We start from the raw sequence: 15,371 nt of genomic DNA on the forward strand, positions 1-15,371 counted from the left end.
TTACTTCCTGATGTATCGTATGAACGCAGCTGGACTTTACCAAATAAAATGAGGTCATCGTTGGAGACTAGTACTGTGACTTGTCGTTAAAACCTTGACTGGACACTTTCTCTAGAAAGGCAGCTCTAGAAATAACCATTACTTACTTATTTACTTGCTTGTAGTCTGTTGACTCTTGTTCTCACGAATACACTGACTTCACTTATTGACTTTTAATAATTAATAACTCAAAAAGCTTTGGGACATTGCACTCCTCCGCCTAGGGCAGCATTTCACATGCCATTATATAGAACATATAGTACAATAACACAAAACGACTTTCACTGCTGTAAAACTTTGAAACATTATTAGTCCAAAATTTCATTCCATTTCCTGAAAATGTTTCTTCGATGCCTTTTAAAGTTGTTTTGCTATCAGACAAGCATTGATTTTTGTAAAAGAAAGAACGTTTTCTTTTTATTTATTAATTTCTTATTCTAAACCCTGTTATCCTTTCTTCTTTTTTTTTTAATGTACTTGTGAGCGGTTTTATTCACTCAATATAGCTATTGAAAAATGTTTTGGGAAATAAATAGCTTTCATAATGTTACGTTTGGTTCTTTAATTACTATTATTTAAGTTAAATGTGCTTAAAATTCAAAAACAAAATAAAACGTCAAATGTTTCCCTTTTTACTAGTGCTATTGAATGACTTTCAATATCCATCCTTACAACATTTTCTCCTTCATTTCTTTTCTTGCTTGGTAGTATTTTCCATCATGTTTACCTTTTTCCATTTTCCTTCATCCTATCTGAACTGATTTTTCTGGTAGCTTTTAAACCCTTAAAATTGTTACCGGCTAGTTTTCTGGAAAAATGGATGTCGTTTTTTTTTTTCTCGTAAAAAATGTACAAAATTAAAAGTAAATAAATATCCGATTTCAGTTCTTCAGAAATATTTAAAAAGCGACGTGTCAAAAAGAAGACTGTCTTGATGGACAGTGTTTGTGTGTCAGTCGGTCTATGGCTGTGAATGAACGGCAACAGCTGGAGAACTTTATCAGCAGTGCTGTCTGCGCGTGTGCGTGTGATGCAGGAGGAGCTGCAACCAGAGCAGTTTCACCGGGCGCACTCTCTGCTGCGCTCACTGCTTTCCTCTCTGCCAACGCAACTGGCTTCTCCGGCTTCTTCGCACAGCTTTTTTTTCTTTTTTCTTTCCCCACCTCTGGCCCTGTGGATTTCTCGTCTCCGTCCTTTTGCGAACCTTCCTCAGAACCAGTCATGACTCACCTGCTTCCCCTGCGGATGAGAAGCGATGAGGAAAAGACGAGATAATCAATAAATGTGACTCGGGTAAAGGGCGCTGGACATTTGAGGGAGTCTTCCTTTTTGTCTGTTTCGAGAGGAGACTTTATCACTTGAATTGGAGTTCAGTAGACTCGTGCTCTTCCCTCGGGAAGAGAGGACGTCTATTTAGAGGGACAGCTGGTACCATCTGACACGTCAAGGCCGTCCAAACGTTGGAGCTCGGGTGGCAAACTTGAGTTGAAATGAAAGGACTAATATTTGTCGTTTTAAACTGATCTCCCATCTGTTTGATTATGCTGGACACCAACTGTCTGTCTTTTGAGCCCCCCCACTTGGACTGTTCTCCAATGGAAGATGATATGGATAAGTCAGGACCGAAGAGTGACCATGACAGACATGTCTATCAGAGCCTGAAAGAAGGTGGGCCACCCGGAGCTATACACAGTCAGTACACAAAAACATTATACGAGTGGTGTTCAGATCTTCTGCTGTTTGTGCTTTGACGTGTGTCCCAGGGTTTGTGTGGATCCATAACTACAGCGCTATGCATGAGCACTAACTGAACAATGAGGGTGAAAAAAAGAGAAGTGGTTCACGTTGTGGGCTACTCTAGATTTTGCAGTTGCTTTTATTTTGAAGGAATGTAGCGAACTATTCATGAGGAAATCAAGGAAGTCTTCTCTTATAGTAAATGCAGGCAACACTTAAAGAAGGGCTAAGCCAAAATATAATTGACTTAACTTTATTATATATATTAATTAAGTTCACGTGACAACTCTTACTTGTGTGTCTGTATTTTTAGTTAAGTTATTGGCAAATGTTCATGTGCGTATGGCACCTTCCCCTGTGATATCTCATGTATTGATCAGATAAATTCACATATTTAACCACATTCAGACGAGAACATTCAGGATACATTTTGATGGTGTGTCTGACAATGCAAAACTGATCTTGTATATACATTGATATGATGTTGACAACAATAAATTAGGAGTCGATGTCAAGTATGCAAAAGGAGTCTAGAATATTTAAGAAATGTGTATTTGTTTTCAATAACTCATTAGGAATATTATGGAATATCAAATAACTGATCTCAAATACAGCAGGAAGTAACTGACTAAAATAACATCTATTTAAGTAAAAAGAAAAAAACAATACATTACTTCATTAAGACACTTTTTACACTTTTTACTTCATACTTTATATTTATATATATCAATCAATTGAGCTGCTTCAATTATCAATTTCGCCGAGGGCTTTTCTCATTTTAGGTGAGATTGATAGGATTGTTTAATTATGAACTAGAATGAATTATTCTGTTCTTTTAAAAAAGTTATGAAGTCATATTACGCATTGGAAGTTTTTGTGGCATGTTTTCATGCAGTTGTACAATGTGACATATCATTAACAATTAAGAATTGTATTTTATCGAATAATCCACTTGAGTTATGGTTAAACGTTAGGTTGTACATACTGTACATGTGTATTTTCTTAACTCTGCTTCGGAGTGTTAAACTACCTTTTGGCTAATGCCAACGCTGAAGCACAGAGTGCTGAGGATGCTACCACGAAGAAAGTCAATTTGATTTATCTTGCTTTAATTCTGCAGACGCCACTAAGTAGACCTACTCAATCATTCTGAACCACTCTGCTGCCGTCATCTTGTTTCCAGTAGCAGTGTGTCTGTGTGGTTTTTTTTTTTGGTTTTTTTTATTGTGATGCCCGTGTAATAGTTTCAAATATCTCCATCCACTTTTTCTATATCTGACTACATGTCAAAATTACGCCATAAATGTTTTGCTAAGAATTGCTGTGAATATGTATTTAAAAAGATAAAGTGTTAAAGTGATAGTCCTATAAAGTTATAGACAAAAATCTATAACCATTTTAAAGAAGCATCTGCCACTCGGTTGTCGTCGTCTTCATCTTCTTCCAAAATGACACAACAACATTAGGAATAGTTCTGAAAAAAGTGTTTATCTTAAGATTGTTTTTAGCGGAAGTGGCTAGGCCAGCTGCTAGGCTATCCTCCCGAATCTTGCAGTGTGTTTGGAAAGACTTCAGGCAGCAGCTGAGTACTGGGAAAATCACTTCAATCTAATTTAAATTATAGACTTATTTACAATTTTTCTGAACAAATTCCTCATGTCAAGGCTTCAGTACAAGACGGACATTACAGACGAGCAGTATGGAGGTATTTGGATTTCTAAAGTGTATTTTTGGAAGAAGTTGAAAATGACGAGCACCAGTCACTACGTTAAAATGGACATACATTTTTGCCTGTAACTCCAAAACGAATGTACTAAACTTTAAATAATCAAAACCCTGATTCAACATGAGCGTGAGTAAACAATGAGATTAAATTTGAATTTTAAGGTGAACTAACCCTTTGAACAAGATTCTAAAATCTTAAAGTTGACTTTAATTAAAGAATTGGCTTAGATCGCCTACAAAAAAAATGTAGAGCTTGATTTGTCATCCCTCAACTTCCCAATGATTAGTATTCAGTTCACTTTTTGTGTTGTCGCTTCCATCACAGTGCACTAGTGTGAAGACGGCAGATGCTGCGTCCAATCACACCACGAAGCACATTTCCAATTAACGCCAGCAAACATCCTTGCACATGGAATGGTATTTTATCGCTTCTAATTGGTATGTATCCGATGCTTGCTAGTTTTTCTCTGGATGTGTTTCTTGTGTTGTTTTGTAGCAGTGTGTTGCTTCAGGCAGTGCCACGGGGCTTAGCTGCACCAGGTGTCTTTGGTGGACGGTGACGGCATCGAGACATGTTTAATCAGAATCGAACCACAGAGTGAAGCAGGATTAGCCCAGTTGGCTAAGATTCCGTCTCAGAAGTCGCACACAAAGTCATCAGTCAAGTCGAGACTCTTTCTGAAACCATTTTGTTTGTTTCGATACATGTCCACGTTTGTTTTTTTTCCTTCTGGAAGTACAGGTTATTTCCTTGTCACCATCAGTTCCTTCTTGATATTCCGACCACAGTGTTGTTAAATAATGATTTAAATTCTGCCAAACAAAAGCTCCAATGATCATTTTAAAATTCTTGGCTTGTTTCAATAAGATGACTAGTGTATGTCACAGTATGCAGTATCTTAATTGCGAATGTCAGTCTGTAAAGTGACGGAAGAAACTATTATCGCCTTGTATTTGTATTAAACTATATTCACTTGTTGATGCAATGTCGTTTAACAAATTTTCGTGAGAACTGAAAGTTCTCCCTTTTCGTTAAGTGGGTGGTGTCGGCCTGCAAGCAGAGAAAGGTTTCACTTCAGCTGAGGATGGTCAGCTCCCGTTACAGCTGAAATGTAAGATATCTTTTACAAACTATTAGTCCAAAACATGTTTAACACAGGACGCGACACCAACAGATGTCTAGTAATGTACAGCAAAGTCAGTTATTTCTTACACTTTAAGGTGAAAGCAAAAACATGCATAACATGAAAGTACTTTTTTTTCTTAAAGGTTAAAACTAAAACTAGGGTCTTGGACTTGCCTGGTCTAGGTGGTCTGAAGGTGGATTAGGTTCAACACAGAGGAAGTGTAAGATTCTCTTTCCCAGAATAAACCTCTTCATTGAAAGTGCCATGTGGCAAGGCATATCTGCTTGTCACACTCCAAACACGCCGCTCACCCCCACAGTGTTGTCGAGTCTTTTGGTGCATCTTGCAACACGTGAGTTGTAGGTACTTTGGGGACATTTGTCTCTTGGTTGTGTTTAGCTTATAATGTTTACATTACCCAACTCAAATGGACGTGTTATTGCTTCTCAAGTGAGGCTCCGGAGCCAGTGCGACCCTGTCTTGTGTACACGCGTGTAAATATTCGAAAGAAGTGCAGAGTACTCCAAACACAATCTGGAGCCAGGGAATGGATTTTTACAAGCAACAACTCTTGATGATTTACTCGCAGCGTTCCAGCCCAGTGTTGGATTGTTAGCACTTACCAAGAGTATACACTGCCGAAGCTATGCAGAGAAGCTAACCTGCTAGCTAGCCTGTCAAGTATCAGTGATGTCACTGTTTTTAGTAGGAAAGAACAGGTGCTGCATGTCCTCAAACAAGTCACATCCCTAGCCAGAAATGTTTGGGAGGCCACACACTCGCTCACAGACGAACACGCATATATACCCTTTCAGTCGGGTCAGTTGGTGCATATAAAACTAGAACTCGGCTCAGTTTAACTGACCCGCATGTGTTGCTTTCCATCTGAAAACACTCCTGCAGCTCATTGATATCTGCACTGTCAGACTACTGCGCCTCTACAGCAGAAGAAAAATATGTTTAGTAAGTTGACATCAACTTATGTTTAAATAACCACTATTAAAAAAAAAACAACTATAAACTGTTTTACATTTCATTTTGTATTAAATTATTCATTATTAATTACTTTTAAGTGTCATTTGTTAATATACTTTGTTTCATGCGTTTTTCTTTCTTTTTCATCTTTGTATTTGAATATTTTTTATCCATAGTTCCTACACAATTTTTATGAATTTATTTATTTTCATGAAATAATATGCGACTAAATTAAAGCTTTTGTTTTAGTCTTTTATCCTTTTTTTGATATAGCTTTTAATGTTTCCCATCATTGAAAGCCGTTTTTCTTTTACCCTTTTTTCCTTCTGCTCTATAGAACCTAGATTGAAGCATACTTTGTTAATTTCATGTAGAGGAAATTACAAAAGTCCTAAAGTATAATGCGGGCCCCACCCCTGCTCTAGAGTGTTTACTTGTTGTTATTGGAATTTGACTTTTGGACTAAAAGCCTTGGAACACTTTTCTGACTCTAGACTAACTTTTCTAACTCTTCTAACTATTTAGTACATAATTTGCACTTTGTTCAAAATGCTGTTTTTCAGAACAAGATAGAAATCATGAATGTCAACAACTAATTTGACAATGCAAATTGTCAAAATTGAATAGATTCAGGGAGTAAAACAAAGTTTGTCTTGTGGTGGAAGAGTACTTTTATTATTTTCTTGTTTAAAGCCTCCAACATACTTCAAAATAAAGTGATGATGCATTTATTACCTTAGATGCCTTAAAACGTCACCTATTTCCAATAAATAGCCCCATTAATGCCGTTGTAATTTATTGTTTGATTATTTAAAATCAGTATTCAGATGGAAATGTTATGAATTCAGGGGTCAGGGGTCAAGGATGTTTTTGTTGCTTGTGGTGTTCTTTACACTCGCTGTTGCCACAATTGTTATGTAACGAATACTTCCTGTTTTCTAGTGAAAGCACTTTTAAACTAAGAGCAGCTTTTTCTTAATCTAGTTTAAAAACTCCTCAATTCCACATCGTCAATTAATATTTCACATTTTCTTTTGTGTTCTTACATTTTCTCAGTTGACATTTATGTAATCTGCCCAATGACTTCTGTATGTTCTCATAAGAGGAAGTCGAGGTTAAACTACTTGCGCTTCTTGCAACGCCTTTTTTTTTTAAGCATACAGAAGTGAGAAGATGACTTGAGCGTGGCAGACTGCAGGTCTTTCTTCACCTCTGTCCTCTCGTGCTTCTTCTTAACACTATTCTGTAGATGAGAGCCTGCAGGAAACCTTCTAATCTGCTGCTGCTTTTATTTAATACAACTTTCTTGTTTGTAGCTACAGTCTCTGTCCTTTCTAATCTTTTATCCTCCGCACCTTCTCTGTCTCAATGCAGTCCTCCAGCTCAAACTCCAGCAAAGACGAACACGGGAGGAACTTGTCAGCCAAGGCATCATGCCACGTAAGTACTCATCCTTTTGCACTCAACTACGAGCAGAGATGTGATGAAAGTCAAGACAGTGATACGAGTGCTGCGTGACTAAGTTGTCATTGTATAAGTTTGAAGCCACTCTTTTGTTCATGGAAAACTATTTTAGATGTTTGCGTTTTGCTTTTTACACCCTAGTTGCTTTTCAACGGTAAATGTCACATTTGATTTGGGAACGTTGAGTGAAGTTTCATTTTGCATCACTCTACAACATCAACTAACACTTCCTCTTCCTGTGTCTCCACTTCCTGTTTCACTGTTTAAAAAGATGAACTAAAAAAGTTGTACAACATCTCTGAAAAGATTAAAAAACAAAGAAATTGTTTGTTAAATAAAATTTTAGATGTGAGGGTTAGATGCTGTTAATGAACAAGATGATTTATAAGACAATGCGTATTTTAATATTTTGAATTTTGAATTATATATATATATATATATAATATATATATATTTTGAGAACATAACAGATGTGATCTGTACCTAAAGTTTTCAGTTCTAACAGTTTTGGTTTATGCAATTCTCACTTCTCACAAATGAAATAATTTCCCATCATTGGCTTATGTCTAACTAGAACGTTTGGCTCATTTAACTTCGACGTAAGGTCCTACTGACCGCAGTTAAAAATGATTGTTATATATTTTAATTAATTCGTATTTTAAAAATGTGTGTTTCCGACAGAACCTGTAAAAATGCTCTTTATCAATTAAGGAAAAGCAATACTGTTAAAAATAATATTCTACTCTTAATGTTGACTTTATTACCATCTTCTTAAACATGTTTCCTGGTTGTTTTCCTATTGAACCTAAAATAAAAAAAATGAATTAAACAAGTAACAAATGAGAACGATGAACAGGCGGCAAAGTCAGAATGAAACTAATGACATTCATAAGTGGAAATAAGTGATAATACATTTTAAGGGAAGACTTTGACTTATGTATAAAGATTTTAAACTAATTAAAATCCAGTCCGCTAAATATACTCAACTCTTCTAAAAATAAAAATAAAATATGCTCTTCTTTCATAAGTATGTTATTGTCAACAGTAAAATCTTTAAATCTTTGCCTCTCCAAGCTAAAAAAAACAGGTTGTGGGAGGAGCAGTTAACATCTAGTTAGACCTGAATGTGTGGTGAAGCTGACACAGTTATCCTCCTGAAGTTATTTCATTGGTCACGCCACATCAGCCGCCTATTTTGATATATCATAGCTGGTATGTAGGATTTCTTTGGACGTCAAATGTTGCAACACGAAGAATCCCGGAGATGCGTACTGTAGACAAGCACGTGGTCACCACGTCCACGCTCCCGCACCACTGGCAGGGATTTCACCTGCTGTCGACCAATCACATCACAGCCTTCTTACCTCATACTCGCTGTCCACCCACTTTCCTTCCACCCACCTGTTCATATTTTGTTCCCACACAAAACGAGATCATTAACATGGTTCAAGATCAATTCATAGTTTGTCGTCAGAGGAGCTATAATTACACATGTGAGCACTGGGATTGAAACTTTGGCTGTTTCTTTCTTGGTCTATAAGCAGCTAGACTATGGAATGATGGCGAGTGCCAAACACTTCAGCTTCAGACTGTTGATTTACAAAAAGAAAAAATTAAAACAGGGCTGGTGATGTGACAGAATTCCCCCTTATGGTGAATATGAATTACTCTCTTATCCTTCTAAGGCCAGAAAGTGCCATTAAAAACAAGACCTACAAACAGTGACCTTTTCTGCCCACAGTTTTTGGATCTGGATTGTATTTTTCCACCACACTTAAGAGTAAATAACAACAGAGAATTTATTAATTTTACAAGTGAAATAGCTGTTTATATAATTAATATGTATAATAAAGTGAACTTCAACCCTGAAAACTATTAAATACGTTTTTATTTAGTTGCAGGTTTTACTCAAATGTAATTTAGTTTAGCTGAAATAATGTGGAAAACTAAAATGTCCATATAGGTCAAGTGAATTAAAGTAAATCGTAATAGTGCAAGACTGTGAGTCCACATCAAACACCCTAACTTTGATTTATGTCTCGACCTGTATGAACGGTGGACTATAAGTCATGCACACACAAGGGATCAATGCTGATATTCCGTTTCAGCAACAGTCCATCCATCAGTCTGCACGCTGATGTTCTGTCCCATTCTAAGATCCGCCCCACATGATGTGTCATCAAGAATTGATGTTCTTCAGACTCACCACAGACGGGTTTAATGTGGGCATTATTTTCAAAGACTGACCTACGTGTTAAATCTTAAAAAATAAATCTCATTCTCACTATAACGCTGAATCAGCAGAAGCCCTGGTCTAGTTTCTATGCAACAAGATGGTCCAATACAATCTTTTTTTTTTCACTTTTTAACTTGTTTCTTGAGTTGACTTGACATCAATCTAAACTTGACCAAAATGAAAACGCCTTCAGACATTTAATCAATACAACATTCATGGAATATTTTCTTTTCTTTTTCTGTCCGGCGATGTAACGGATACGTTCGTCCTCGCCCCGGCCTCGGACCACTGCTCTTCTAGGCATTTTGCGATACACTAATCTCACGATATGCTTTGATAAGATACATGAATCCCACCATACTATTCAATACACTATATATTTCTATACACTTGCATGGTTTTCTGAATGGTTTTAGGAGACACGGAATTTAAGTGACATCTTGAGATTGAATTGATAGACCTGAAAGCTAAACTATGTCCAAACATCAGGTTTAAACAAAGCAGCTTCAGCTGGCTGTATCCTCTCGTCCTCAGTCACCCATGGGATCTCGCATGATTTTATTGATCCTTTAACTGTGGCAGACGTAGTTGCTGATATCTAAACAAACTTTATTGAAATGTAAACCTTAAAAGAACTATGAAAAAAAAAAAAAAGTGATTTGAAAACCAAAATAAAACAACACCTGTCAGCTCTAACCGTGGAAGGTCTCAATTTCGGAAAAACCCGATCTTACAACGGTTACAGAAAGACCTGACTTTAGTTGAGTTTGTTCTTAAGAATCAAACGGGTTAATAAAACCAGATCAGTTGTTGGTTTTTCACAAGAAAAGTCTCTTCGTGGTCATCAAAGGAAGCAGCAGTTGACAGAGTGGTTGAGAATAGCAACAGCGTCAGCCTTCTTATCTCATTAGTTTTAGTTCTTCTTCCTTTTTAACGATCGGTTATTGCATAGTCACTATCGGAAAGTGTCAGAAGCATTTGTTCATGTGAACATTGTTTTGTTTCCTCCTGCTACAGCTCTGAAGAGCCCGGCAGCCTTTCATGAGCAGCGGCGCAGCCTGGAGCGAGCACGGGTCAGTGTCTTGATGAATGTTTGCTAAATTATTTAGAACCAACGTCTAAAAGTAATCTTTGCAATATGGAATATTTGATGAAGGGTGATACGTAACACAATGATTAAGTGAACTATAGTTGATGATCATCTGATCTCTGACCCTAGACCGAAGACTATCTCAAGAGGAAGATCCGGAGTCGCCCGGAGCGATCGGAGCTGGTGAGGATGCACATTCTGGAGGGTGAGCCTTATTTTTGAACCTATATTTTTAGTGCTGTCTAGAAATTTTCAAAACATGTATCAATTCATTATAATCTGTATTTGATAAATTTTATTTATTTATTTTTCACACCATAATGATTTCTGAGAAAAGTCCTCTTTTTATTCATCATCGTGGCTGAACAAATGTTTTAATGAAGCACTTTTTTTATACTGGTTAAATTAGTTATAATTAGTGAATCCTAATTATTTCAGTCATTTAAAACCCCAACATACTTAATCATTAAACTACTATATTTATTAAACGTCAAGCGATAAACCAACTTGACTTAGTTGAGCTTCAAAACTCAAAAGTTACAGGCATGGCAAATACAATGCATTTTCTATATTGTAAAGATTAAAGTTCAAACTATTTGACATTAAACATTAAAAATGAAAACATGTACATAAAATGAATTCCCTTTTCTAAGAACAATAAACAAGAAGGCATATATTTTTTGTCATTTCACCTCTGTGAAGGTTGCAGCAATATGTTTTAATGGCCAGTTGTAATTCTGTAATAACAGTATTGACATTGTAATTATTGTGGTGGTTGGTGGTGGTGGTGATGAAGTTGTGCTGGAGAAACTGACCTCTCGAAGAAATTCACTTGTTTACTCATGTAACTCTCAGATCTGCCACCCACAGAGACCTCGGCGGAGCCGTCCCTGCAGGCCAAGCAGCTTCTGCTCAAAAGGGCTCGACTGGCGGATGACCTCAACGACAAGATCTCCCACAGACCTGGTCCAATAGAGCTGGTTCACAAGAACATCCTGTCCGTCGAAATCCCTCTACACTCGCCAGAGGGTAAACTACTTCACCTTCAACTCACCGATCAATGTATCGACAGTCAGAGTTACCAATTGAGTCAAATTCTTATTTTTACTTACATTTATCAGGGTTTGCAAATGACGAATTTCAAGTAATTCATAGGTCATTTTTAGTGCTTTAGTTTCACGTTAAACTTATATTTAATTTTGTAACTGTTAATCTTAAGAATTGCCTTTTAAATCTGTTTAAATTTCTTTATTTTCTGTCTCTTCTATCGCTTAAGTTGTATGTTAAAATATTAGTCAGTATCACTTTAAATTGACATTGGTTGACATTGTTAAATACAGCAGAATGTTTGATCTGACACAATAATAAACTTGAATAAACGCTGACATTTTAACAATTTAAGGTGACATTAAAAAGCAGATGAATTGGATCATTTAATTCATTAACCCATTCATGATTTAAACATTTAAGTGTGTAATGCAAACAAGCATTCCATCCTCACATTGACTTTGATCAAGCGAAATTTTAAATAAAGTTGATAAAAAGCAAGGTTTTGTATAAATATAGTGTGTCATCAAGTGGCTTATTTGTCAACAAATAGGCTCTTGATTGTCCTTCGCTGTCATCGTTCACATATTTCTCCCAACATGTTTTTTTAATTTTGTAAATCTTCCCACAAAGTATTTGTTGTTTAAAGCATCCTTGATATTAGCAGCAGAAAATAATCAGGGGAATTAATTAATATGATTATTTTTCTCTTATATATTATATACAGTTCCACTATCTTATTCTTGTCTTGCATCAAAACTACACTGTTGTTCCTCAACAAACGTCAAGAGTGAAGCAACAAAGTTTGAGTGTCACAACCACTAGATTTAGACAGATACGTGTTCTGAAACGGCATTACTCATGTGGTGTTATATAACTTCCCTAAAACATCTCTCAGTGGTCTTGAGCAAACACACATGCAGGATTTGCTGGTGGACGATGTTGAACATGCCGGAGGGAACGGTGCTACAGTCGTGTCTTTCCTCTCCCACACAGATTCCCCGAAGGGAGCAGGCGGCGAGAGCTCGTCTCTGGACGAAGACAGCAGCGATGCTCTGTCGCCGGAGCAGCTGAACAATCACGACTCGCCGCTCAGTGCTGCCCCACAGCTGTCCCCGTCAGATGCACTGGTCCAGAACGGATCCCCCTCCCCCACACAGGTACACCTGAGAGTCCGAGTCAACATTTTAACTCGGTTTGACTCAATTTTACAATGAAGGGAAGGTCAGAATATTCCGATCAGTGAATATATGAGTATGTGTGTAGCTGCAGTCATGAGGGCGTATCAGAAGTGCAACTCACGATGGCGTGGGAGAACCATCACCAATTAACCATCAACATTCTCTGTAGTCTGATGCGCTTGTTCCCACATTTGACTTAGTTTATTTTTTCAACCACGCGGTTCCCTTCCTGACCCTCATCTGTCAGACGTTTGAACAAATACATTATGACTTGTCTTGGCGATTACTTCTGTAATTCCTGTATGACGTTTCCAAGTTAAAAAGGCCCGGAATAACCCTGTCCAGGACGCATCCTAAAAAAGGACCAGAACCACCTAAACTGGCTCTTCTATGTGGAGGAGCAGAGGTTCTACTTTGAGTCTCTCCTGAATGACTGAGCTCCTCATCTTGAGTCTAAAAGGAGAGCCTGGCCTGAGAAAAGTCATTTGAGCTGCTTGTATCCGTGAACTGGTTCTTTGGGTCACAATGACCATAGATGAGAGTAGGACTTACAGTAAGTGAATGGTAAATGAAGAGCGTTGTCTTTTGGCTCAGCTCTTTCTTCACCTCAACGGGCAATACAGAGATTTCCAGGTGTTCCGTCGTGAGGCTTGTAATGGAAGCAACTAATAACGGAGTCACTGTCTTGTCTCAGTTTCTGTCCCAGCCGCCTCCCCCACCGCCTGCTCCTCCTCCCCCTGCCCAGATGAACGGCTCTGACTCTCCCCCACCACTGAAGTTGACGAATGGGAATGCAGGAATTTCCATCGCTGCCCGCCCATCGTCTGGACACTTTAAGGTGAAGAAGCATCTTTTTCGTTCTCTTTTAAAATGCGAAACGCCATCTTTTTTCCAGCTCGATTCTCATGAATTCTGTCCACAGGCCAAGTCAAGTTCAGATCGTTCTTCGCACAGATCTAAGAAAGCAAAGGACAGTAAACCCAAGGTCAGCAACTTTTTATCATTTTCAGTCGCAATTGGTCAAATTCCCTCCGAATTCCAGCTTTTACTGCTCAGATTAATTAAAAAGTGGATGCTTGAATTCTTAAGCACAAGTGAAAAACACACCCTTGCTTCAAACATACAGTGAAGTAAATACACTTTTGAAGTAAACCCTTCATTGTTAAATAGGACTTCTTTTTTTTTTTTATCCTGGTCTGGCAGCAGGTTTATTTACTGATCATTTAAATGGAAACTAATGTGAAAACCCAATTTATCCTGACTCACTCACATGTTTCAAATGTTGTGTTCAAAGTCTCTTCCTCCCCCCTAGATGCAGTAAGTCCCTCATCATTACCATGTTTTGAACCTATTTACTTTATAAAGTAAGTAAGTAAATAAGTAATAGTTGTTTGTAAAGCGCATTTCTAGACCAGGGTCACAAAGCGCTTAAACAATCAAAAACAATACACAGTTAAAATATTTACTTAGAATGCCAAGACAAGCAGTTCCTGGAGTCCCAGGAAAAGCCTGCACAAATAAGATTGTCTCTCCCACGTCTGAAATCGAACAAGAGGTTACGAGAGCTGAGTCCATTATGACGTAATAATGGCTTCACTCCTCCTCCAGCCAGCTTTAATCACACCCGCTTTGTTTATACAACAAGTCCCTTGGAAGTAGAGACTTCCAGGATTAATGATGTGGGCGGGGCTTAAACATAATTTCTAATGTAAATCTTTCAATGAAAAGAGAGTTTTGTACAAACACATACTGATGATACAATAGAGTCCGACATCAATTTAAGACACACTTGAATCAACGCAGGGTTTGTTGTGTGACTGCAGGTGAAGAAGCTGAAGTACCACCAGTACATCCCTCCGGACCAGAAGGCCGACAAAGAGCGTCCTCCTCCGATGGACTCGTCCTACGCCAAGCTTTTGCAGCAGCAGCAGCTTTTCCTCCAGCTGCAGATCCTGAACCAGCAACAACAGCACTACAACTACCACACCATCCTGCCCGCCCCCCCAAAGTATGTTGTTAAATGTTGTTTTTATCTTGTAAAACCACTTCCTCTTTCTACTCAATGGTAGTTTCTGTAGACTTCCCACTTCCCACTGGCTTGTTCCTCAAGAGCAGTTAGTCGTCGATCCTCTAGGGTGTTAAAATGTCTGACTTTCAAGTATTTAACGTCAGATAACGTTTGTCTTGCCGTGTGTTCAGGCCGTCAAGCGAACAGCCCACCGCCACCAACTCCCCTTCTCGCTGTGTTCCCACGACGACCACATCCGCTCCCTCTAATCAAGGCGGGACCACCAGACAGAGCCAAAGTGTTGCAGGAGCCAAACCTGGAACTTTACCTGCCAACCTGGATGAGTTCAAAGTAAATGTCCACACTTTTGTTACATCTAATCGCCCCTGACTTGCTGTAGGGGTTCAAGAAGGACAGAACGTTAATTTATTGTCTCGTCTTTGTTTATTTGTCTGTATTGAGATGGTCAGCTTGAAACTAGTATACAACATGTGTTGAATTGATTTAAATAATGGTCAAATTGTTTAAATATACAGCAAAATGGAAATTCTGAAATTATTTACATCTAAATCTCTGTAGCTAATTTACAAATGTTTAAAACAAGATTAAAAACTCTTTAAAACTTTTTTTTTTAACTCTTAGAACAGGTTTATAATCTCTTGAAAGAAATTTAAAAACAAACTCCTACAAAAAGGTTTAAAAACTCTGGGGGGGAAAAAGCTTTTAAAACTCTTTAAAAGGT

General features: G+C 37.8%; 1 protein-coding gene across 7 annotated transcripts in view; it reads left to right on the plus strand.

Annotated features, from left to right (window-relative positions):
* The window catches only part of mrtfab (myocardin related transcription factor Ab), a 36,654-nt gene that overhangs the window by 15,029 nt on the left and 6,254 nt on the right, over positions 1-15,371 (plus strand). For 3 of the 7 annotated variants that reach the window (XM_087784367.1, XM_087784370.1, XM_087784372.1), the window contains 9 exons: positions 6,978-7,043; positions 10,321-10,376; positions 10,523-10,598; positions 11,249-11,422; positions 12,437-12,600; positions 13,316-13,459; positions 13,544-13,606; positions 14,445-14,629; positions 14,821-14,980. In XM_087784367.1, coding sequence (XP_087640493.1) covers positions 6,978-7,043; positions 10,321-10,376; positions 10,523-10,598; positions 11,249-11,422; positions 12,437-12,600; positions 13,316-13,459; positions 13,544-13,606; positions 14,445-14,629; positions 14,821-14,980 — 1,088 coding nt within the window. Of the gene's footprint in view, positions 1-1,027; positions 1,732-6,977; positions 7,044-10,320; positions 10,377-10,522; positions 10,599-11,248; positions 11,423-12,436; positions 12,601-13,315; positions 13,460-13,543; positions 13,607-14,444; positions 14,630-14,820; positions 14,981-15,371 lie in introns of those variants that run through there. The other 4 variants (XM_087784369.1, XM_087784371.1, XM_087784373.1 and 1 more) reach the window with 4 other exon arrangements.

The sequence above is a fragment of the Callionymus lyra genome, chromosome 2 (assembly GCF_982586985.1).
Source record: "Callionymus lyra chromosome 2, fCalLyr1.hap1.1, whole genome shotgun sequence".
Taxonomy (NCBI): Eukaryota; Metazoa; Chordata; class Actinopteri; order Syngnathiformes; family Callionymidae; genus Callionymus; species Callionymus lyra.